Source organism: Eschscholzia californica, unplaced genomic scaffold, assembly GCF_041429995.1.
Source record: "Eschscholzia californica isolate CP2 unplaced genomic scaffold, dmEscCali1.0.p SCAF_2, whole genome shotgun sequence".
Taxonomy (NCBI): Eukaryota; Viridiplantae; Streptophyta; class Magnoliopsida; order Ranunculales; family Papaveraceae; genus Eschscholzia; species Eschscholzia californica.
Genome location: NW_028238309.1, coordinates 59,768,939 through 59,794,486, shown reverse-complemented (window position 1 = coordinate 59,794,486; position 25,548 = coordinate 59,768,939). Strand labels below are relative to the sequence as shown.

The 25,548-nt window shown below is 36.2% G+C and overlaps 1 protein-coding gene across 2 annotated transcripts; it reads right to left on the bottom strand.

Annotated features, from left to right (window-relative positions):
- Window positions 1–13,278: 13,278 nt before the first annotated feature.
- Window positions 13,279–20,116, bottom strand: LOC147559741 (beta-glucosidase 42-like). 2 transcript variants are annotated; one of them, XM_086661652.1, is made up of 19 exons: window positions 19,913–20,116; window positions 19,428–19,490; window positions 18,247–18,380; window positions 18,024–18,158; window positions 17,507–17,606; window positions 16,648–16,721; window positions 16,471–16,537; window positions 16,333–16,391; window positions 15,956–16,031; window positions 15,769–15,843; window positions 15,605–15,692; window positions 15,260–15,485; window positions 15,017–15,132; window positions 14,560–14,774; window positions 14,348–14,382; window positions 14,090–14,192; window positions 13,884–13,995; window positions 13,594–13,810; window positions 13,279–13,513 (listed from the first exon to the last, which is right to left on the bottom strand). In XM_086661652.1, exons 1-18 carry the CDS (start codon window positions 20,025–20,027, stop codon window positions 13,624–13,626), a joined length of 1,980 nt encoding a protein of 659 aa, XP_086517778.1. In that variant the 5' UTR covers window positions 20,028–20,116; the 3' UTR covers window positions 13,279–13,513; window positions 13,594–13,623. The 2 variants fall into 2 exon arrangements, with proteins under 2 accessions (XP_086517778.1, XP_086517777.1); XM_086661651.1 differs by having other exon boundaries at window positions 13,638–13,810.
- Between the last annotated feature and the right edge of the window lie 5,432 nt (window positions 20,117–25,548).

Genomic DNA, 25,548 nt, shown 5'->3' with positions numbered 1-25,548 from the left:
TTGCCATTTTTTCTGAAACACACAGAAAATAACCCAGATCAAAATCTTACAACCAGAGAAATAATTGTTATGTAAAATGTCTTAAGATTGTTGTTCTCTGGTTATTAATCGATAAGTCGATTTCTCTCTGTCTTGGCTTGATTCGGACAGAGTTTCCTTTCTCTAACTTTATAGAGAGATAAACTATTAAAGAATAAAGATAAGTCAATATTCCTTCTTTCGGGCTAACCGAGATAGGTGTTTAATGTAGTCGAGGCAAGAATAAATTCTCTTTCCTTAAGACATTTTACACCCCCGTAACAGTACCAAACGTTAGGGTGAATGCCTTCGGGATACAACGACTAACCTTTCAGAATTTTAAGATGGTACTTCTATATTCTGAAAGCGGGCGAACCTTTGTCAGTATTATGAGCTCTTTGACTGATGCGGATGATCTTCTAGATGCTTTGGAAATTCAGATTTCACTCGAGACTTCTTTCTTCCTTTTCCAGATATTCTAGTCTATCCAGAACCTCTAGAAAATACTTCTTTAATTAGATATTCTAGGCTAACCAGAACCTCTAATTGTTAGAAGGGAAGAGAAGAAGAGAATGAATTGAATTGATGTTCTAGACGACCTATGAAGAACTTCTTTCTTCCTTTTCTAGATATTCTAGTCTATCCAGAACCTCTAGAAAATACTTCTTTAATTAGATATTCTAGGCTAACCAGAACCTCTAATTGTTAGAAGGGAAGAGAAGAAGAGAAGAGAATGAATTGATTGAAAATTGGAGTGGATTTGGTTGGTTTATATAGGAGTTGAATGGATGCATAGTGTCTGTTGGGTTAAAAGACATATCTGTTCGGAATTAGGGACCAAACAGGAAGTATAACTGATTGTTGAAGTCGGTTATAATCTGGGACGTCGGATCTGGGTGAAAATCTCGGGTGGAACGCCCACCGTCAGATCAATACCGAAATGTGCCCACAGATTTGGATGCGCGTGGTATTCGCTCAAACGACCCCTGATCTAACTTGTCCCGTTTGACGTTTCAGACCCTGACTTAACCGTTTTTTCACCCAAACTTCAAACTCGAATTTCTTATTCATCCGGAATCGGATTCGAGTAATTCTTTGCTCTAAATTTAAGATCTCGACGAGACGAACGCAATGGCGCGTTCGGTTTCTGAATTTGACAAGTCGGGTCGAGCCAAAATTGGCTCCGATTCCAACAAGTCATATATCATACTTTCCCTTATTGTCCTTTGAACCAAAGAAGTCCTGAACATTGCTTTTCCGGCCGATCGGAGGGAACGGAGGGGGCTCCGGTGGCCGCCACACATGTCAATTTCATACCTCCCCTTCTTTCTCTGGCTGACACGTATTACTGTGAATGGAATAGTCCCTCGACATGTGTTAGCTCAAAGACGACCTTGGGTCTCGCTTTGGACATCTGTTTGCATTATCTTCTGGGCCCAACTTAATTTCTTATTGGGCTTATATATGTTACTGTTTGGGGCACCCTTTTGACCCTGGGGCATCTAGGCGTGGGCTTTATTCCTGTTAGGCAGGCCGTATGATCCTGGTAAATTGGTTAGATATATTCCTCAAGTTACTATTAGAACTAATTGTTTCTCTAGAGCTGGTTACATCTCTTTAATGGCTCCTGGATATAAACTTGTTCGGTATTTGTCATGGAACACAAATGTATTCACACTCCCTCCACCTTTAGTAGCTTTGCTGCTCCTCTTTGCTGATTCAATCAGGTCTTTCGACTTGATCTGGATTAGCGACCCTAATCACCAGGTATTCAATCTTTCCTCCTCTGGCGGACAATTGGATATTATTTCTCTATCGAGAGAAGTCTGGAGGGTAACCCTGGAATCTGACGATTCCGAAATCTGGAACTTAATTGCCTTCTTTGGAGACATTAATTTCCTTTTTCACCCTATCTGGGAGGTGTTTTTCTTTGTGTTTCCGAGACAAATGTGGGCAGGTTTGCTTGAAAGTTTTATGAAGTGGCACTGGTTTCTTCAGACCTCACGCTTGATGTCGAATGAGCTGCAACTGACTTGGACTCTACTAAACGCTTACTTGTGGGATTCTGTTGCTACTCTTCTTCTTTTCATGAATGGTTGGACTGCTGCTAGATTTAAGACAGTTAGGCCGACGGCTTTTCATGTGGCCATGAGAGTTACAATTAGGAGGATTAATTTTATGTTGAGCTTTACGGTTTCTAGCTCCTTTGTTGTAACTTTTCTTTTCCATCTGTAAACTCCTGGTTTTATAAATAATACGATGTTTATGGTTGTCTCAAACAAAAAAAAAAAAAAAAAAAAAAAGAGGAGGAGCTATATAGTTAGGTAAATATAAAGGAACAATCCCAAGTTGTTTACCCTAAGGTTGATACCTCATCTAGTGACCACCTGGACACCTGGTCTCTTCCAACATCTACACCTTCATGAAAGCCCATAGGTTTGAGGACAAGAAAATACTTAATAATTTGGTGTACTAGGAAACTTGTCTAACCCACATGCATATACTGATATACATATTATATTTGTATGCATGCACCTCAATACAAGCTACTTTTTTTTTTTTTTTTTGTTAAAAATTCAATACAAGCTACTTGTCCATTGATTATTTTCTGCCATTTATATTGCGGTTAATTCTGTTTTGGTCCCTAATTTGTGATCAGCACACCGTTTTGGCCCACATAAGTGTCCGGTTTTTTTACGAAATTATCTTCAGAGGTCAAAATGGAATTATTTCTCAAAAAAGATTAAAGGCATAAAAGCTACATCACCTCTTTCTTTCTCCTCCACTTCACCTTATCTCTCCTCCATCACACCACCTCCTCTCCACCTCCTCTCCACCTCACCTTTCTTCTCGGAGAATGGTCGTTGGCCGGTAAAGAATTTCGACCCGGTCACCTTTAACCTAAAAAAAACTTCCCCTCTCTCTCCTTCTTCTTGCTTTCTCTCTCTTCTTCTTCCTCTCACTTCTCTTTCTTTACTCTCTCTCTCTCTCTACCTACTGTTCGGCGAAGGGGATCCTCCCCTTCGTCAAACCGTAGGTAGAAAGAGAGAGTGGTTAGAGAGAGAGTAAAGAAAGAGAAGTGAGAGGAAGAGGAAGAGAGAGAAAGAAGAAGAAAAAGAAGAAGAAGAGAGAGAGAGAGAAAGAAAGAATGATTTTTTTTATCGTCAGAAAATTCGCCGGTCTGCGACTTTCGTCGGAGAAGATGATGAGATGGACATACGACATGGATGTGAGATAATATGAAGGGAAAATGGTTATTTGGGTTTGAAATATTATCATAATAACTAAAAAAACCTAGATCTTTTCCTGTTAAGTACAAATTATCAAAATATTATGAGTATTAATAGGTCGAGTTTAAAATAATATGAGAAATTACTAATCAGGTCATTTTCAAATTATTTCATTCCTTAAATACCCCTGTTTATTAAAATCTATTCTCTCTCTCTAAAAAATCATATAAATTTTAGGGTTTTATCTCTTCTTCTTCACCGATTCTTCTTATTCTCCCATTCTTATTTGATTCTTGTTCTTCTTCTTTGTCTTCTTTGATTCTTATTCAAATTCTAACTCTCACCGAGTTCGTCAAATTCTTGGAATTCCGACAATTAAGGATCGGCATGAACACACTCTTGAATCCAAACCCTAATATCTCTTTCCCTTTCCCTTCATATGAAACCAGCAAACTCATAAATTTTACGAATTCCCGAAACCAGCAAATCTCTCTTCTGTTATCCACTAAGAAACACTAATCTTCAATTCGATGGAAACGAAGCTCGATACCAAGAGTAGCAATGGAGTCAACAAAGATTGATAAATTAGAGCTTCCTGAATGTAATCTTCGTAACCCTACAATTTCTACTTCATATCGTAATTCCGATTCCCCAAAGAAAATCAAACTCTATTGGAAGCTCAAGCTAGGGTTTGTACTGGACCTACTCAAACAAAGCCTCCAAATGAAGAACAAGCTTAAAAGGTTTTGGATACAATTCTCTGATCAGTTTTTTTTTCAAATTTCAATTAAAGTTATCATCTTTTTAGGTTTTATCTTTGTTTCTTAGTCATTTTGGTTAGTGGGTTCAATTTTGAATGAGTTTTATTTGTATCATTAGCAAGAGGAGAATTGAGAGATGATGAGAAGAGGTTTCTAGGGCTCAACTTGGACCATTTTTTGCTGCAATAACTATTGGATCAAATTGCTTTCCAGAAGCTACATAATGGGGTGAAGGAGAAAGGAATGCAATGAATGTTAGAATCGATTGTTAGTCTCTTACCAAGAGAGAAGAATGCAATGCCAGTTAGCTTCCCCTGTATGTTCCTAAAAGCAGCTATACATCTTGAAACAATGGTTTCCTGTCGACTCGATCTTGAGAAGAGGATAGCCCTGCAACTTGAACAAGCAGTATTGAGTGACATATTGATACCTTTAAATTCTTCTACCTTCACTTTACACCACAAATGAAATGAGTTTTATGAGGAAGAGAGCAAGGAGCAAAAGTAATTTTTCAAGAAGAAAGACATAACCAAGAAGGAATTGCAGTGGGTTCAATGGAGGATTGAAATGCTTGAAGTGCTGAAATATGTGAAGGAAGAGTTAGAACTTGAAGATTAATGAAGAAAGAGAAAGTAAGAAGATATTGAAGAAGGGTATTAGACATAATGAGAATGTGTTTTCTCTCTTTCATTGTGTGTATTTGTATGAGTTGTTTGTTTTATCAAGTTATTTTCCTCATATGAAACTCATTTTAGGGGTCCTTGATGTAGTTTTAAGTGTTTCTTAGATTTTGATTACTATCAATTTTCTTCAAATGAAACTCTCCTTCTTTGGATCGGTAATTTCTTGTTTGATCCCAAAATCCAATCCAACTTTAGGTTGGGGGGGGGGGGGGGGGGGGGGGGTTTCTCTTGTTGTTCAAGTTTGAATTGCGAGAATCTAAGGTCGTCTAAGATCAAATCAAGCGTTTGTCCTAACAAAAAACTTTTTGCAATCTGAGAAACTCAAGATTATATCCTCGATTTTTAAATCGAGTTTGCAAGATTTGCAACTCAAAATTATATTCTACAAAGCTTGCATATCATGTTTGCAATCCATATTTTGAAAATACTGTTTGTAGTTTACATTATGCAAATACACGTTTGCAGTTTATATTATGCAAACACACGTTTGCAGTTTACATTATGCAAACACACGTTTGCATAACAGATTGTTGCAAACACGTTTGCATAGCAGATTGTTGCAAACACGTTTGCATAACAGATTGTTGCAAACACGTTTGCAGAAAATCGTAAGGGAAAAAACGCCGTTTTTTCTGATTTTTTTTTTTGAAAAAAAAAAGTATTGAAAGTGGATCTTGTTAGAAAGCTAATGAAAAATCATTTCTAAATATATAATTTTTATAGAAATCCGACATCTCAAACAAAAGTTATATCGATTTAAAGTTCAAAGAAAAATAAAAGAATTTAGTTACACAAAATGACAAAAAAGAGTATTTTAGTATTTGCACACTTTTTGACCTGAATAATAATTTTCAAATGTTTTGTGTTTTTCTACTCATTTTCAATATTATTTTGACCTTTCTAGAAATTACCCCTAATATGAATTTATGAAGTGGTGGAAATAAGAGGAGGTGAGGTGGCCTTGTGTTTGTACAAAAAAAGTTAGAAATAATTTTATTTTGGCCTCCGAGGATAATTTCAAAACAATTTACCCTTGCGGCTAAATCGAACTGCCACACACTTATGGGGGGCCAAAACGGTGAGTTAGTCACAAATTGGAGGCCAAAACGGAAGTAACCCTTTATATTATTTCTCCCACCACATTGTGCTTAAATTATTGGCACCACATGGCACTTGGTTAAATTGTTCACACCATTTGTTTTGATGGTTTTAATGATTCTCTTTTTAATTGTATTTCTTTTAAAGACTTAAGAAAATCTAAGTCATCTAAGTCATATATTATTAATAGATTCTTAGATCAGGCAATTAATTCATTAGTCAAGTGGGCATAGTGTTGATCTACCAGAACTAATGTTGAGTAATCCGGTCGTTAAATCAGAAGAATAGATCTATACATACGGCGTGTGTCTGCCAACTTGCCAAAATATCAGCCGCCCTATGTGATGTATATAAGCTCCAAATAATATTTTTTTTTCACCAAGGTCAAACCAAGTTGCCACCACAGTAAGTCATTAACCACTCAAATCCGTATTTCCATGAAGTAAACCATTGACAGCAGAATTTCAAACTAGGAAAATGTTATTTAGTTGAGATTCCTGCTGGAACAAAGCCTACATTACAACGCGGTATGTGTGGATTTAATAGTGACCGTATGCGGGCTGCTGGCAAAAATCTCAGGCAAATTGCACCTCTATGAAAATTTAGTTTTGAATCAATATCCTGTCAAGGAAATGAGAAAAATGAAGCTGATGAGAGATAGCTTGTTAAGGGGTTATGGATGAACACATCATCTTTGAAATGCTTAATTTTACTTCCCTAAAAGATAATTTATAAGGCAACTCGAATTTTGCTCCAGCAACCGTGCATCTACTCCAAAATTCGGAAGTCACATGATCGAAAATCAACACACGAAATTATTCTTTTTTTAAAAAAAACATCAGCCAATGGTCTGAAGTTTAGAACTTCAATTATTCTGTTCTTCGAAAAATTTATACCCGAAATTACGATCTATTTCCACATGTTTAGTATGGTCATGTTGAATAGGATAGTATGCAATCTTAATAGCTAACTCACAATATAACTTCATAGATTCCGTACGAAAACAACCTAATTTCTCCATAAGCCTTTTCGACCGCAATAGTTCTTGAATTCTTTTTACTATTGTTCGGTGTTCAGTTTCTCCACAGTCACACAATAGGAAAAGTCCTATAGTTAATTAAACATATAGGAACAATCTCAAGATGTTTATCTTAGGTTGATACCTCATCTAGTAACCACATTGTCTCTTCCAACATCTACACCTTCCATAAAGGCCCATAGATTTGCAGACTAGAAAATACTTAATAATTTGGTTGTACTAGCTAGGAACTTGTCTAACCCACATGCATATACTGATATACTTATTATAGTCTTATGTACGCACCTTTGGATACAAACCCCTTGTCCTTTGACTTTTTCTTTTCCTTTCGGCCGTTATATTATTTCTCGCGACACATTGTGCTTAAATTATTAACACCACATGGCACTTAGTTAAATTGTTCACACAATTTGCTTTGATGATTGTCATGATTCTCCTTTTAGTCATATTTTTTAAAGACTTAGGAAACTCTACGTCATCCGAGTCCTATATTATTAATGGATTCTTAGATCCAACATTTAATTCATCAGTCAAGTGGACATAGTGTTGATCTACCAAAACTATCTAGATGTTGAGTAATCCTGTCGTAAATTCAGATGAGGAGATCTCCACATTCGCCGTGTTTGTCTGTCAACTTGCCAAAATATTAGCTGCCCTATGTGATGTATATAAGTTCCAAAAAAAAAAAAATTTCACCACCGCCAAACTCGAGTTGCCACCACAATAAGTCATTAACCATTCAATTTAGTCTTCCCATGAAGTAGACCATTGACAGCAGAAATTTAAAAAACTAGGAAAATGTTATTTAGTTGAGATTCGAACAAAGCCTGAATTACAACGTGGCATGTCTAGATTTAGTAGTGACCCTAGGCGGGCAAGAATCTCAGGCAAGTCCCACCTCTGTTAAAATTTAGTTTTAAATCAATATCTTGTCAACGAGATGAGAAAATTTTAGTTTAAATCACTTACTCAGAGCATCTCCAATGCAAAACTCAATCTTAGAGCATCTCCAATGCAACACTCAATCTTAGAAATTCTGAGTGCCACCTAGGATTTTTAGAGTTTTTTCTTAAAACTCATCTCCAATGCAACACTTTATTTGGATCTCTAAGATGATGTGTCGAGGATGGAATAGAGATATCTCAAGAGGACACTCCATCTCTAATTGTCCAACTCATCAATATTTGATTTTTAACCAATAGAAATCGAGTCTTCTATATTTTCTAAAATAACTAATTATTTATTGACAAAAATAACTATGTCACATAAGTAAATAAGATAAGTTTAGAGTTTTGCATTGGAGACAAAAAAAAAATTGAGGATCTCTATTAAGGCCACCTAGGAGTGAGAATCTCAAAATGGAACTTGACACATAGGATGAATAGAGATTTTTATGAGTTTTGGATCGGAGATGCTCTTACAAATTCGGAGTGCCACATAAGATTTTCTGAGTTTTCTTAAAAAATCATCTCCAATGCAAAACTCAACTAAGATCTCAAAGATGATGTGTCGAGAGTGGAATAGAGATATCTCAAGAGGACACTCTATTTCCAGAGTGTCCTCTTGAGATATCTCTAATTGTCCAACTCATCAATATTTAAATTTCAACCAATAGAAATCAAGTCTTCGTATATTTCCAAAATAACTCATTATTTTTTTACAAAAATAACCATGGCACGTAAGTAAAATAAAAGAGTTTAGAGTGTTGCACTGGAGACATACAAGAATTAAGGATCTTTTTTTTTTTTTTTTTTTGAATTGGTAAGCGTGTGCCTCGAACCCTTGACCTTTAAGTTGGAAGACTTACCTCTTACCACTTGAATTAAGGATCTTTATTTTCGACACTTAGGGGTGAGAATCTTAATTGGAACTTGACAAATAGGACGAATAGAGATTTTTTTGAGTTTTGCATTGGAGATGCTCTCATACTCACTCTTATCTATCTTCACGCTCGATCTCCCTCGCACACGACTTAAATTATTTGATCTTGTGGTGATCAAGTGAGAAGAAGAGATATATAGCTCTATTTATAACGGTCCTAGGATCATTTTAGAGGGTACAGGCAGATTCAAGATTTTCACTTAGGAGGTGCGGACTTATATACCTAATTTATTTATTTTTTGCAAACAAAATATTCGTTAATTATATTAATACATCAATAATTACAAATGCATTAACCTTTACGAGGGTTCATGTTTTGAAGTATTCTAATAATGGATTCATTGTCAATTTTTGTAAAAATTTCTTTTTCAATAAAGACTACTAAACTATCATTCAACCACAGATCACTCATCTTGTTTCTTAAACGTGTTTTAACTAGCTTCAAAAAAGGTCTTTCAATAGAAGCAGTTGTAGTCGGCAAAGTTAGTGTTAAAGTGATAAACAAATAAACTAAATGATATGCTTTATCTCTCTTAGTTTCCACCAATATTCTAGCAAAAGCTCCAATCCCATCTAAATTTGGAAAATCATCATTCTTTCTCATACCGTAAATGTAATTATCAAGCTCAGAAGTAAGTAGCATAGTATCAAGACCAATGAAGTTTGACGAATAAAATTGAGCAAGACGCATCAAATTAATTTTGTCGAAAAGGAAAAATCCTCTAGATGGACTCAAACATGCCATACAATAGAGCAACTTGGTACTCCTGAAACGAGCATTTAGTTCTTTCAGTTGAATATCAGTAAAGATATTTGGATCGAATGCCTTCAAACATAACATACATAAAAAAATGCCTATAGTGGGACTTGAACCCACAACCTCAAGCTCCCACTCGTTCGGGGAATTTGGCCAAAACTCCCTAAGAAATTATGACTTCGGTTAAAAAAGATACATCAAAGTTTTTTAGGATTCACCTCCCTGATGGCAATTATGTAATTTTCTATTTTAGTGAAAAGACCAACCTAACCCTAGTCTAAGAAAATACCTTGCAAACCCCTTGCACTGCCTTGCAAACACTTTGCACTGCCTTGCAAATATCTTGCAGAGCCTTGCAAACACCTTGCATGGTTTTTGCAAACACCCTTGGATAACCTTGCAAATACCTTGCAGAGCCTTGCAAACACTTTGCAGAGCCTTGCGAGCACCTTATATGACTTTTGCAAACACCTTGGAGTGCCTTGCAAACACCTTGGACAGCCTTGCAAATACCTTGCACTGCCTTGTAAACACTTTGCAGAGCCTTGCAATGAGCTTACAGTGCTTGAAAACAACTTGCACAGCCTTGCTATAATCTTGCAAACACCTTGCAAATAGTTTGCAAATTAGTTTTTGAATTGATTTAACATTGACTTTGTTATAAATTATTATATTTTTTCTAATAGAATGTTGTATTAAAAAACTAGCTAAAACCCCTACAAAATCATAATAGTCATTTTAAGCACCATCTTTTTATATTTCTTCGAAAAACTTCCAAAGCTTTCATGAAATTTTCAATTTGAAAATAAGCACTTATCATGATTGTCCAAGAACAAACATTCTCACGGGCATTTCATCAAACAACTTTATAGCTATTTCAACCAACCTAAATCTTGTATAACTAACTAACATTGCATTCCAAGCAACACGATCTCTTTCAAACATTTTATCAAACACATTCCTTGCATCAACTATACTTCCACAACTTCCATATAAATCCAACAAATAAGTTCGAACATAAACATCCAAACATCATAACTAACATAACAAAAAAATTATTTCAATCCTAAAGATTGAAAACTTGAAAATTGCAACTTTCTCTCTCTAGAATTCTTCACAAAGAACTAACTCAAAACCTTCAAAATCATCTTCAAACAACAATTAAAGAGATCCAATTACAAAAACCTAAAATATATTGATGACAAAAAAAATCAGGAAATCATTTTCGACCTTATAGAATCAACTCGGAAAAATCGTCCAATCCACCACGCTCGTTTGATTTTCTCATTGGTAAAAAACAACTTCGTAGTTTATTAGAAATTTGTTTTTTTGGTATTTTTCATTAGACAAAGGGTATTTCCGACCTTAAAAATGTGAGTGCCTACATGATTGTCCTCCAAGAACATTTCGAAAAGTTATTTGGGGCCTAGCTCTTTAAAAAAATGAGATGTCTTTTTAACCAAAAAAAATCTGAAAATTGGGCCTTCCGCCTAATTTCCTGTATAATATTAATATGCAAATATATCTATATAAAGAAATACTTAAATTGTTTATGGAGGGATCTGATCCCACAACCTTACGCTCATAAATGAAGTTTAACTCACAACATAACCACTATGCCAAGGCCTTCTTCATATCAATATCATACAAAATTAGATAAATATATATACATTTATATAGCCAAAATGGGTGAATGGTCCAAAAAGTACTACCCTAATGTGGGTAAGATCCACAACCATTTGAAAACTAGTTGCAGGTCCAACTAGTTATTAATGGGTGGGCCCAAAGACAAAAAGTACCACTATTTGTCTGTCATGCTTTATTAATACCCTTAATACCCCCATTCCCTTTATATCACCTATCTGTATCTCTCTCTCTCTCTCAGAAAATTTTCAACATCTTCATCTTTCTCTCTCTAAGAGATTTCTACAGGCTACAACATCTCTTTCTTAATGTCCTCTCTCTTAGAAATTTTTACAAACTCTCATTTTTCTCTCTTTCTCTTACATAATCCAAAAAATATCTACATCAAGTAATCCTATTCCAGATCTGTTTGGACTTGAAATTTTGGTGAAGATTCAGATGAAGTATTTTTCGGTTAATGGTGAAGAGTTAGATTGGTGATGTTTTGGTTTATGGAAAAGCAAGATTCGTTGGATGTGTAAGCAGTAAAGTTTGATTTTGTGAAAAAAACCAGATTCGTTGGATGAAAAAAAAACAGATTTCTAAATATATTCTGTGATTTTCTAGATTCATGGATCTTAAAACCCTAAAATCAAAATCTAGGGTTTCTAAAAACTTAAGCGAATAATAACAATCTTAAAACCCTAAATAAATTCTGTGATTTTTCTAGATTCATGGATCTTAAAACCAGATCATTGGGATCTAGAAGCAACAAATCTGGATTTTATATTTAATAATGAAGAAGTTTAGTTTGATTTGTGTGTCTATCTCTCTCTTGTATTTACATAATCTTAATCTAAATGGAAAAACTAAATCCGGATTTGGCGAGATCTAAAGCAACAAATCTGGATTTAAGGTTCAAAGTGCACTGAACATCTCCAGTTCTTTTAGAGATTGTACTAATTTTTGTTATATTTAACGACATAGATATACGTTTACGTATTGAAATGTAGTGTACATTCCTCAGTTCCCGCTACATTTTATCGTTCTCAATCAGTTTCTACGTTTCCTTGTTATGTGGAAGTTTATTGTACCTTTTTTAGTTTCCTTCGCCTTACATTTCTATATTTTTTCCTTATTTGTGAAGGTTGCAACGTGATATCTTAAGTCCTTTATCTTCAACTGTTGCAAGATCATCAGCGACAATGATTCCACAAGAACTGAATCGGCATACTAATTGTTGTATTCCGCATCTTAGAGTGGGAATTAAAAAAAGTGTGGTGCATTACTAGATTTACTGTACATTTTTAAGTTTCTGATTGTTTTTCCTTCTCAACTTTGTTCTAGGAATATGTCAATATTCTTCCCATACAGTTTTGTACAAAATTTCTTTATGTTTTCTGGGATACTACACCAATATTGTTTTGTCTCATAGGTATCCCTTCTCGTGTTCAAATGTATTGTACATTTTATACTTTCCAGCACATCTTACGTTTTGTGCTGAAGTTTACCTTTACACACATTAATTAGTTCCCTTTTACTAAACTTTGTCTCTTTTTGTAGGTCGCAAACTGATTTTTTCTCGAGAGATAATTGAAATTTAAAATTCTCTGTAACATTACTACACATCTTTTGTCTTGGAATTTTTTTTATTACCGCTATTATTGATTTGGGAGAGGATCGGGGGGTGCGGCTGCACCCCCTCGCACCCCCATGGATCCGCCCTGGTACAGGAGACTTGTAGAATTATTATTATTATTATTTTTTTGAGAATTCGACATCGATCTACGTTCGTCGTTACAAGGCATTGATGCATCGTAGAGATGTAATACGCACGATATATAACCGTCTAATTTAAACCCTAGAATGAAAGAGGTCTAAAGCCCGAGAGAGAGAGAGGCAGTGAGAGAGAGAAAATCAATAGAGAGAGAGCCCGAGAGAGAGAGGGGCATTGCTCCATGTCGAGTTACAGTGAGAGAGAGAGGCAGTGAGAGAGAGAAAATCAATAGAGAGAGAGAGATGGAGATAAATGATGATGGTGGTTGCCGGATTTGGTGATTGGAAAAGAAAGGTGAAAGAGAAAGATTTGAAAAAAGAAAAAATTAAGGCCGCCCACAATCGCAGTTTACCGGCAACCCTTCCCAGTATGGAGAATAAATGGTGAACAAAATTTTATTTCCCATAACAATTACAGTACAAAATATATGGGTCAACTTTAGTTGACCAGTTTTTTTTATAAAGTCTTCCCATTCCGGATAATTTTCTTATTTTCCTAAATCAACGGTTTTATTAAATAGATAACATCGGGGAAGGGGACGTAAGCCTTACTCCCCCAAACCCAATACAGAAATTGAAACCCAACATAAAAATTGAAAGGAAATTAACAGCAACTCCATTGGTAATGCAAATACAGCCGTAATAGACTTCCCGGCCACTCTCCCGGGTGAATCCCGACCGGGTGAGGTGGCCGGGATTCACCCGGGAGAGTGGCCGGGAAGTCTACTATTTTCCATGCAAATATTGCATTATAGTTTTAATGTCCTTCACTTCCACTTTTCAAAAGGAAATTTTGGAACCATTTTGCAGAAGATTTTGGGTGACGGGCAAGTCCGTTCTTGTAGTCAACATACACCAAACCGAATCGCTTTGAGTAGCCTCTGTTCCACTCGAAGTTGTCCATGAATGACCATGCAAAATACCCTTTCACATTCACCTTATCCCTGTTTCATTTTACAAATCAAATAAGGTGATGGCAAGGTCCAATTTCGTATTGAATAGAAGAAGAAGACTTACTCATTTATAGCCTTAGCTACCGCAGCAACATGGCCTTTGTAGAATTCAACTCTCCTTTGATCATCAAGGCACTCAATGAGACTATATTCTTCATGATCGTCATCACCCATTCCTATAAAATTAATAACGGCTCTAGAATCAGAACTTTAGTACTAGTATTTGAGGTTAATTAGAGTATTTGTGCTTTATAATATAACTATAAATACCATTTTCAGTGATGAATATCGGAGGGTTTTTATATTTGTTTTTAATGTAGTTGAGACATCCTCGTAGACCCCATGGTACGTCATATAGCCATTCTGGACCAACCTATGTGGATGTGATTGAAAAAGTACAACTTATATCAAATGCATAAAGGCGTAAAACTATTAGCTAGAGAGCTAAGCCAATATATATGTAAAAGATCCTCTGTCGAAAAAAAAAATATATATATATATATATAAGAGATCCAAGAAACACAATACCTGCTCACCGATGACCCCGTGTTCAGGTGATTCAACTGAAAAAAGAAAAACAAAGCTAACAGTAAAAAACACAAGAACCGAAGAAGTTGCATAAAAAGGTGGTAATGAACAAGTCAGCAATCTATCGATCGAGTGGTACCAAGTTGATTTTCACCCTTTTGGTAACAACTTCGAGACACAAACACTTGTTACTTTACCAAAAAAAAACTTACCGAGTCTTTTAATTTGTGTTTCTTTATAGAAAAAGTTAGCCTCCTCGCTTATTCCATGATGAGCAATATATCTTGTCGTATATTGATTAATACCAACGAAGTCTATTGAACCCTTTAACATTTTTTTATCTGCATCTGAGAATTTTGGAAGTCGGTCCCCAAATCTCTCACGCATGCTTAGAGGATATTCTTGAAAAAATAATGGCTCTAAGAACCTACACAAAAAGAAAAAGTTTTGCTAAGTCCGTTTATACCTTAAATAAGATTTTAGATATCTAATTAACATAGGTAAATTGATTATAAATAAAGGGAAACGATCTTTACAATAAGATATTTAACATGGGAAATTCCCCATATCATCTTTATTAAACTTTACTTGAGCTTAAAACTCATTGTGTATATGCAAAAATAAAGATACTGTAAAAAGCGAAGAACAAGTCTGAATGGAAGAAATTACCATCCAAGCTGAAAATCGTTGTGCCTGTCTGCAGCAGCTTTATCCGCAGGTTTATCTGAAATAGGTTTTGCATATTCGCAGTCAGGTGCTATGCCGATTACACCTTTTTGGTAGCCCTAAATAAATATATAACAATCATTTTAGCACAAAGTAACGCCGTTAATAAGGATGTGAAAAACGAAAATATATAGTATAACATTGTATACTCAAAATAGTTTATTTTATTTATTGTATAGTGATTACTTCGAACTCCTTTTTATATATGGAGGCAGCTTTTGCATGAGCCAAGATCAAGTTATGTGCAGCGATGTATGGTTCCGTAAACCTATTCTCCTTCATCCCAGGAGCATGTTCTCCACTACCATATCCTTTTGTGGCGGTCCTGATTGGTTCATTAAATGTGATCCAGTGCTTTACTCTGTCTCCAAACCTTGAAAAGCAAGTACGTGCGTAGATTCCAAAGAAGTCTCTGAATAACAAATGTCAAGCCAAATCGATAAATTTCATGTACAATATTGCAACTAGTACAAGTTTCTAAAATATAATAAACCAATGAACAAGTTAACTCAAAAAAATATGGAAACTTACACAAGTTCACGTCCTAAAAACCCTTTGTAATTTGTTTCAAGATGTTGTGGCAGATCCCAGTGATATAATGTCACAACAGGTTTCATGCCTGCAAATATGATATATATATAAGTTTATGGTCTAATTTCTTTGTAGAAATATAGTGAAGTATAAGAAACGAGCACCATTTGCGTGCAGCTCATTAATGAGATTGTTGTAGTAGCGAATACCCTCCTCATTGGGTTTGGTTCCACACCCATCTGCCAACATTTTGATAGATCATTGTACAATTCATTTAAGAATATCAAGTTCATATATACAAATATACAGAGACCAAGTTTTTATTGCGGGAACTGAACCTTCTTCACTTACCAGGAAAAATGCGAGTCCACGCAATAGAAAATCTATATGCGTCGAATCCTAATTTTGCCATAAGTGCGACATCTTCCTGCATTATTGGAGAAATTATAAAGTTATAAATAAATTAAGGGGAAAACAATTCAATTAGGCCAAAATATGTAAAAGGGAAAATGCTAATAGATAGAAGAGAGGGATCGGAGAGAGAAGATGAAACAGGATCTGAAGATGGTGAAAAGAGGAAGAAGGAGGCAAGAAAATTGGTAGTTTTGTCGTTTAAAATTTATTTGGGACAGTTGAAGAGGGTAGGTCCAATTTCATTTAAAACTTATTTGGGACAGTTGAAGAGGGTAAGTCCAATTTCTAACTAAAAAAAATGCATATTCAACTACCTTGTAGCGATGATATTGATCTACTGCAATATCCCCAGTTGCGTTGTTATGGGTGTTTCCTGATATAACATACAGATATAAAACATAACAGAAATGGTCTCCAATGGAATTATATCAAAATGATGGAGATTTGTATACCAGGTTTGCGTGCGTGAACATCCCAAATACTTTCTCCCTTCCCACCTTCTCTACTCGCCCCTTCAACCTACACTAACCACACTTTTCTCTTTATTTTTGAAGATTTTGTTTCATTTGTTGAAAAATTAAATATCTTAATAATGCATTTTGTTTTAATGTATTAACGGCTAAAAGTACCTGATAAGCTGATGTAGCAACACCAAATACAAAATCTTTAGGAAAACTGCTTCGTTTCATTTCTTTCCATGCCTCTGATGATTTGTAAATATAATAGTTAGTTCGCTTCAAATAATTTTTTGATGCTTTAAAACAATTAGTATAGCAAGAAAAAGAAAAAGTATTTCTCTTATACAATCTAGTTAGTGTTATATGAATATCTCGTTTTTAATAGCTACGATTTTGCAAGTCTTTTTGTAGCTTTCCCAAGTTTTTGTGCTTTTCACTCTTGGCCATTCCGATAGAAATGTCGGAAGTCATGAGATTTTACTCTAAAGAGAAGAAAAGAAAGGGTTAGTCCCCTTTGCAGGGAAAATGAATTCTTAGTCCCAAAAAGTACGGAAATACCAGTGAAGAACACAACAGCTGCTGCGCTGCGTGGACGACGAAGAGGAAAGCTTCCCCTTTGTCGTCTTCAGTAGATCTCAAAGATTTTTTCACCTACTGCAAAAAGAGTGAGAAAGAGGTGAGAAAGAGAAGAAAAAGAGAAGACGAAAAGAAAAGCCAGAAGAAGATAAAAAGAAGGCAGGTTTCTTTTCTCTCATGAAGGTCGCGGTGGCTGACCGACCGACTCGGCCACCGACGACCATTCCGGTGACTAAGAAGAGAGATATAACAGAGAGATTATTTTAAAAGGAAGGATAATAATGAAAATAAAAAAGTCAATTGTTAAAATTGATACTTTTATATAAAAGAAAAGACCGTTTTGAATTTATTGAAATTAGATGGCCAAAAAGAAACTGGTCACAAACTAAGAGTGGGAAGATAAGCCAACTTTAGATATTCGTAACAAAACCATACCAACTTAAGAACTTCTTACCTACTGTTCCAACGCATAAAATCTCCTTATATCTTCCAAATTTCTCAAGTTTTTTTATAGTAGCAGAAATATCAGAGCACCCAGCGATAACAGGGATAATCTGAAAGAAATAAACGACAAGTAAATATACATTATTGTTTATGTATTGTATCATTTCTTAGAGTAGTTTTTCTTACAGATCTCAATCAAATTCGTATATATTGTATACATTGCAAATCTAGAACTTAATTGTTCTCATTATTTAGAACCTAAGTAGTTCGATTGATATGCCCTAAAAACAAGTCAAAAACAGCAATTTAGACCAGTCAAACATCAGTTAGACAACAAAAATACATTTTAAATTTTGATTCTATTCGATCTCGAGCCAGTTCTCATATTTGACCTAGAAAGGAATTCTCTAAATTCTTCGTTTATATATCGAAAATATTCAATAGAGGAAGCAGTTTAACAATTGTAATAATCATGTAAGCAACTCCATGAGAGAATAATGATGCGGGGAGGGGAAGCGGGGCCTTACTTCGATATCATCTTGTGTGATGGGGTATTTCTTGCATAAAATATTGATTGCCGCTTCCAATAACGGATCTGATTGGACCTTCTTGGGCGAGTCTTTGGGCTCTTCAGTGTTATATTCCTTAGTCCCTCCTACTACCTTCAAACACCAAATACATAACGAATGAACATACTTCGTACCAATTAGTTGGAATTAAAAAAAAAACATGACTTGAAAAATTACTTACAATGGCGTATTCGTATTTGGTCCTGCTGGACAATATTTGTTGAGTTGGTGATTTCGCTGTAAACGACGAAAGGTATGGCGGAATATGTTTAACTTCCTGTTCGCACAAGGGGCCATCCAAATTCGTGGTAGTACCTGCTAAATATGTGCCAAGGTGCTGTTAATTACTATTGTATGTAAGGAATATATAAAACATTAGGAGGTTACTAACACATAAGTTGAATGTTATAAAAGTGTGAGGCCATCCCAATTCAAAATAATATATGATGCTTTGATATTTTTTCGGCCGCCATCATTCACTCACATTTCTACTAAGAATTAACAACCTTACTAAGATAAATGAAGTAGGAATAGGCCCAAAATAATCACCCTCACTACAAAACTCGACTTATTGCCTTAAGACGATGGATATTTCTGACGGGTTAATATTTAACCGTCGGAAAAAGTACAGCCGACGGCCATTTAGCCAATTTACTGTCGACACTTTTATGCCGTCGGTAGTAGTCATTTCCTACGCTTTTCTATTGCCAATAAAGAACACTGTCGCCAATAGCTTTTGCTTTTATAGTGTCCTGGATAGATCTATCCTCTTTAGCAACAATATTCATACTAATGCCGTCACCAACAGAAGTAAAATTATAAACTACTTCATATCTTTGGATTATTTCCAGTTTCAGGTAGGTAATAAACTATGGCGGGCGACAAACGTTCCTAACTACTTATTGAGAACCCTACTACCTTACGGAGGAGAAGTTCATAGCGATAGGACTATTGCCTATGATTAAAATCTTCCTTAAACGAGATCAGACTAAACCACCGAAATATTTATTTTGTTCTAACAAAAGCTAGCTAATTTCCGAACTAACTTTGGCTAGACGAATGATTAAAATCAAGTCCGAATCATATCCATTGAATGAATATGATGATACAAATTATGTATGCCTTGTGTGATCCAACAATATTAAAGGTTTTGATGAGTTGTTTAATTCTTCATCTTGTATTTAAGACCTCATATTATAAATATAATTATGCAAAGGCTCTTTTGTGTTGATTACAATTACTAAAAAGTAATCGGAGAGACTAATTACTAAGAAATTCTTTCATTTTTCTATGCAGTTTAGTTCAATGGGTTTATGGGGATTTTACTTTCAATAGTCAGAATATCTTTTTGGTGCACATCACCTTCAATCATCTGAACATCTTTAAACTCCACTACAGGCAAGTTGCTATTGAAACTCTTTGAATCTGCGAAAAAAATGTTGTTTGGTCAGAAAATTTGAGCGCCAACTCCCATTGATCAACCATTTCTCTCGGCATAGCCCGACTAGTAAAAACTGGGGCCACGCACAGGCCAAATGGCGATGTGGTTGGTTCCAATTGGTCAGGCTATTTCTCTTTTGTCATGACCTGACCAATTGGAGTTGCCACATCACCATTAGGTCTGCGATCGGCTCAATTTTCGGGTCATTCAGGATTTTTGCGTAAGTTTAATGAAATCTTATGTGGTTTGATGTGATTCGTGCTTCCAGTTATTTTGATCCATTGCACCACGAATCACAACAAGTCACATATGATTTCTATCTAGAGTCTGCCAGCTGGTTTTTCTTGTTATCTAGTATTACTCAAGTTTTAATAGTAGAAAAGTGAGCACTTCTGATAGAAATTACCTTCAGCCAAAGTAGAAGCAGAAACGCGCAAGAGTGGTTTCACATTAAAGCTGCGCCTTAACTGTGAAAGGCGACGAGGGCCGTTTATCAAATTAAGCTTGGATAAAAGAGACATCCTCTCTCTATCTCTATCAACTATACTCTCTCTATCTCTATCAACTATACTCTCTCAATCACTCTACTCTCTCCCCAGTCGTTATGTTCAAAACACTCATTGTATCAACTTCATTTATAGTACTCTCTTTATGGAGGTATCTAGTGAATGTCACGCTAGGTGACTAGAAAAAAACTATCCAAATCACTTGACTTGCAACCAATTATTATCTTTTTCTTGAGATCAGGATCACATAAGTTAATGAGATCGTTCTCTTTGGCCCTCAATTTGTGATCAATTATGTGTTTTGGTCTCTAATTGTTTTTACCAGTTCATTTTGGTCCTCTTACTTTCTGTGATTTTTTATTTTGTCCTTACAGCTTATGACTTTCATTTCCTTCGTTATTTTCATTTTCATTTATTTCTCTACACCCCTTCGACTCCTCTCTAAAACTTCATCTCTCTCTCTTCAACTTTGGCCGATTGACATTCTACCATCGAAGTTTTCTCTTCTCTTCAGCTCTCCACGATCACCACCACCTCCATCCCAATCTTCATCTTTCTCTCTCTCTCCAAAAATTAGGCAAAACTTTCCACGACTTAATTTTTTTACAACGGAAAATTGTCTCGTTTATCCAAAGCAGTGGCATTTTCCAAGTTTCTTTTCATTTGTGCTAATTTATTTTTGCCCCTACTTTCTGATTAGGTTCTATTTTGATGTTTTTTACCCCTATTTCTAATCAACTTTTTTTTTATCCTCTATTTCTTGTAATTTCATATTCTTACCATCTTTTATTAAGGTTTCTGACTAACGATTGAAAGTGTGTTGAATATAGGTTGATATCTAATCCGGTTTACGATCGCCAACCCGCTTCAATTTCGGCGCGGAATTTTGGACCAGTTAACAGAGATGATTACCGAGGCAGAGCTGGTATGCGATCTCCGAGGCAGAACTGGTATGCGATCTACGAGGCAGAACTACTCTCCGAGACAGCGCTGGATTGCTGAGCAGAGCTTATGGCGGTTATTAGAGTTAGTGTATCCATGTGTATTTTGGATTTAGAAAGAGAGAGTCGGTGAGATTAGGGTTTTAGTGTGGCTATACAAACTAAAACCCTATGAGATATCTGTGTCGAATTCTCACAAATCTCTTGTGTAACTTGTGTGCTTATCATAGTGGAAATCATCGCGTTGTTGTCATCGTGGAGTAAGTCTCACCAACCGAACCACGTAAACATCTCGTGTTCTGTATGATTGTTCTTTATTGTTTTGTTTGGATTACTTGTTTTTTTCATAACACTAATATTAAAGTGATTTTTCAATCATTAAATTATCTCAATGTAACACACTTATCTTTAATGAATATTGATTTAAGTACATATCATTAACATATGAAGTTAATAAATAAAGATCTAGTAAGCAATGAAAATATTAAATGAATAAACGAAAAGTGTTTGTGGAATTTAAATTTGCCTTCACATTTTGTAGAAAAATTGAAGAAATGCTAGAATGACATGATTATCCTTGAAGATGATCTAATGTTCACTTAGTAAGTGTTGCTAGGAAATGACGAAAGAAGAGTAATTAAAGATATTAAAGGAAAAACAATGTTAGTTACTTCCACTTGCTTTTTTTTTTTTTTGTCACAGCCACTTGCTTATTTATAAATTAAATGATGTATAAGCGCAAATAGTTGAAGTGCCATGTGCATATGAATCTTAAAAACTGATTATGAACGGATGCTTAAACTATGGGCGCATCTATAGGCGCCTCCCAAAACTGCTATAGGAGCCTCCCGTCTGTAGGAGCACCCGTACAGCCCAGTAGGCGCCTCCCGAGCACCCCTCTTCTTCTCCTCTTCATCGTGTGTTCTTCTTTCTCTCTCTATTTTTTCTAATATCCGAAATTTCAATGGTGTTATCCCAATTACAATACTGTGTATTTCAACAAAAATTATTACAATACTGTGTTTTCCTAAGCCATGAATCACCTTAATCTCTTCTCCGGGTATAAGTTTAATTTCTTCTTCCCCAAATCTTGAATTCAATTCCTTCATCCAATCTAATATGATGTGCATTCTCAACTAAAATTGATGAAGTTATTAGTTCTTCAACCAATAAAGCTTCATCTTTTTGAAATTTCTTGATCCATGAAATGAAGAACCCTAACGATTATCAAATGATATTTTTGAGTTTTCAATCTTTTGAATTAATGAAACAAAGAACCCTAACCATGAAACAAAGAACCCTCTTTGAAGGAAGAACCCTAACCATTATCAAATGGTATTTTTGACAATTTCATCTTTGAATCCATGAAATAAAGAATCCTGACCATGAATGAAGAACCCCAACTATGAAAACATAGGGAAAAATCCATGAAACCGTAGAGGCGTAGATTGATTATTTGATTAGAGCCTGGGCTCCGACAGTCTCAATCTGAAACCTAAAACAAGGTCTCGGACTGACCCAGCCCGAGACGTCTCGGACTGGATAGTCCGACACTTCTCGGGCTTGCCCACTCCGAAGAAATGCACTGGGCCTCTGACTGGTCAGCCCGAATGGGGGGCGCCTACAGTTGTCGGGAATTGACTGTAGTCAAACACCTCGGGAAAGCTCCTATAGCAGTTTCGGGAGGCGCCTATAGAGGCGCCCTTAAACTATACGTTAGGATTTGTATGCATGTGGGATGTGTGCTAGACATAGCGTCCTAAAAAAAAGGGTCGCGGCTTTGAGGAATAAAGAAAAATCTCCGGGGCATAATGACTTAGTCAATCAAAATTGATTTTGGAGACATTTATTTTTTGGTCCAAACATATTCTGAGTAGTCTTTTACCTCCTAATCTTCATCTTCGTCTCGCTTCCGATCACCGTCGCGACTACCATATTCATCTTTATCGTCCTTTCTCTCTCTCTGGCTTCTTCTTCCCTTCCTCCTCTTCTCTCTCTCAAAACAAATCATCATGTATTAAATTGATAAACCCTAAAAGCTTATGATTATAAAGGAGTTGTTGTTTTCTGAGTTGATACCATACCGAGATCCGCCAGAATGATGAAATCGTTCTCATAGATGCTACCGGAAAATGTCCTTTAAGTGCTCGGATGAAAGGTCAGTAACCTAAATCGCCCCTCTCTCTAGAAAAACTGCACTTGCAACTCTCTTTCTCTCTCTAGAATTCAATATATGAACGACTAACAAAAAAATTAATCAATAAATTCTAACTATTTGTAAAATTAATTAATGGGTATATATCTGATTTCGAATTAGATTACTGGATTCTTTTGAACCATCGAATTAACAGAGTTTTAGATGTTTTTCAGACGCCAAGTCTTCGTCAACGTTGGCAAGGATATCCAGGAGAGAGATTTGAAGGATCAAAATCAATTTTTAGTGTGAGAAGATTATCAATTATTGTAAAATCAAGTGTGATTGTAGAAGTTTTTAACCTAATTGAAAAATACCAAATCGATGATTCATTTTCTCATCGATGTTGCAAATTTAACATCATCTCGAGATTTAAAAGAAATTGTAGGAGAGATAAAGAGAAAATAAATGTGAAGAGGTGAGATCCTCTATGTGACAAACTCGGAAGAAACCGAGTTATGGAGGGAGAGCTCGGGTGAAAACCGAGAGAGATTGAAGCGAGTTAGCTAGCTCTCGGTTGAAGCCGAGGATGATGATGATGAGGGACTCTCGGGTATAGCCGAGGTTGACAGCTTGAATTTCTCGGGTATAACCGAGAGTTGATGATGAAGCTCTCGGTTATAACCGAGAGTCATTGGAGAAGGTCTCGGGTAAAACCGAGAGATGATGATGGTGAAGAGTTGATCGTGAGAGAGAGAGAGAGAGATAGGTAAATACCTTTTGTTTATTAACACTACAACTTGTGTTTACAATATGTATGGGTATGAGTATATATAGGTTTTACATGGTAGAGTTGTGAAAGATTAAAACTTATCTAAATTACAATCCTAATATCTAAGGAATCCTAGTTGTAGTAGGATTCCTATGGGACCAAGTCCACTCGGTTTGGCCGAGTGGAGTGGACCTTCCAACACTCCCCCTCAAGTTAGAGCGGGAATGGAAATAACGCCTAACTTGCCAATTATGTTCTTGAACGGTTCTGCCCCAAGTGGTATTGTGAAGATATCCGCTAACTGATTTTCTGTACTGGTGAAGCGTGTGGCAATGACGTTGTCTTTGATCTTTTCACGAACGATGTGGCAATCTATCTCAATGTGTTTTGTACGTTCGTGGAAGACGGGATTATCAGCCATGTGGAGAGTGGCCCAATTGTCACAGTAAACTGTCATCGGGTCGGAGTGGTCGATTCCAAAATCAAGTAGTAAATACTTGAGCCATTGTAATTCGCATGTGAGGATGGCTAAAGCTCGATATTCTGCTTTTGCCGAAGATTTGGCAACTGTGGGCTGCTTCTTTGATTTCCAGAAGAGAGGGCTGGACCCTATCATTGTGAAGTATCCAGTAGTAGATCTACAAGTTGAAGGGCAGCCAGCCCAATCCGAATCATAGTATCCTGTAATATGGAGGGAGCTGTCTGCGGATAAGAAAACTCCTTTATCAAGGGTACCCTTCAAGTATCGTAGTACGCGATGAGCGGCGTCTAGGTGTACTTGGCTAGGTGTTTGCATGAATTGACTGAGGTTGTTTACGGCGACGGTGATGTCCGGTCGTGTAACCGTCAAGTAAAGTAATCTGCCGATGAGACGGCGGTAAACTGACGGATCTGACAAAGGTGTACCGTCGGTGGGACTGAGACGGAGTTTTTGTTCCATGGGAAACTCAGAAGGACGTGCAGCGGTGAGTCCAGAATCTTTCAAAATATCAAGAGCATATTTCCGTTGACATAGGAAAATGCCTTGTGATGAGCGAGATACTTCGATACCAAGGAAGTACTGTAGACGGCCCAGATCTTTTAGTGAGAAAGCTTTATTTAGAAATATTTTTAACTGGGAGATAGCTTGATCATTATTTCCCGTGATAATTATATCGTCTACATAGACAAGGACATAAATTTGAGTGGAGTGAGAACGAAAGGTGAAAAGGGAATAGTCACTCTTAGATTGAGAAAAACCACGTTCGATGAGAACGGAGGAAAATTTGGAAAACCATTGTCGAGAGGCCTGTTTGAGACCGTAAAGGGATTTATGAAGACGACATACTTTAGACTCCCCCTGAGATGAAAAACCGGGGGGTAATTTCATGTAAACTTCCTCATTAAGGTCACCTTGAAGAAAGACGTTATTAACATCCAGTTGATGGAGACTCCAACCTTTAATGGCGGCAAGAGAAAGAAGGACACGAACGGTTACCAATTTAGCAACTGGAGCAAAAGTGTCACTGTAGTCCAATCCCTCGATTTGAGTGTAGCCTTTGGCTACTAGGCGAGCTTTATATCGCTCGATAGATCCATCGGATTTGAATTTAATTTTATACACCCATTTGCAACCGATGGGCCTTTTGCCGGGTGGTAAACTGGTGATTGTCCAGGTTTTGTTTTCTTCCAAGGCTGAGATTTCCTTGG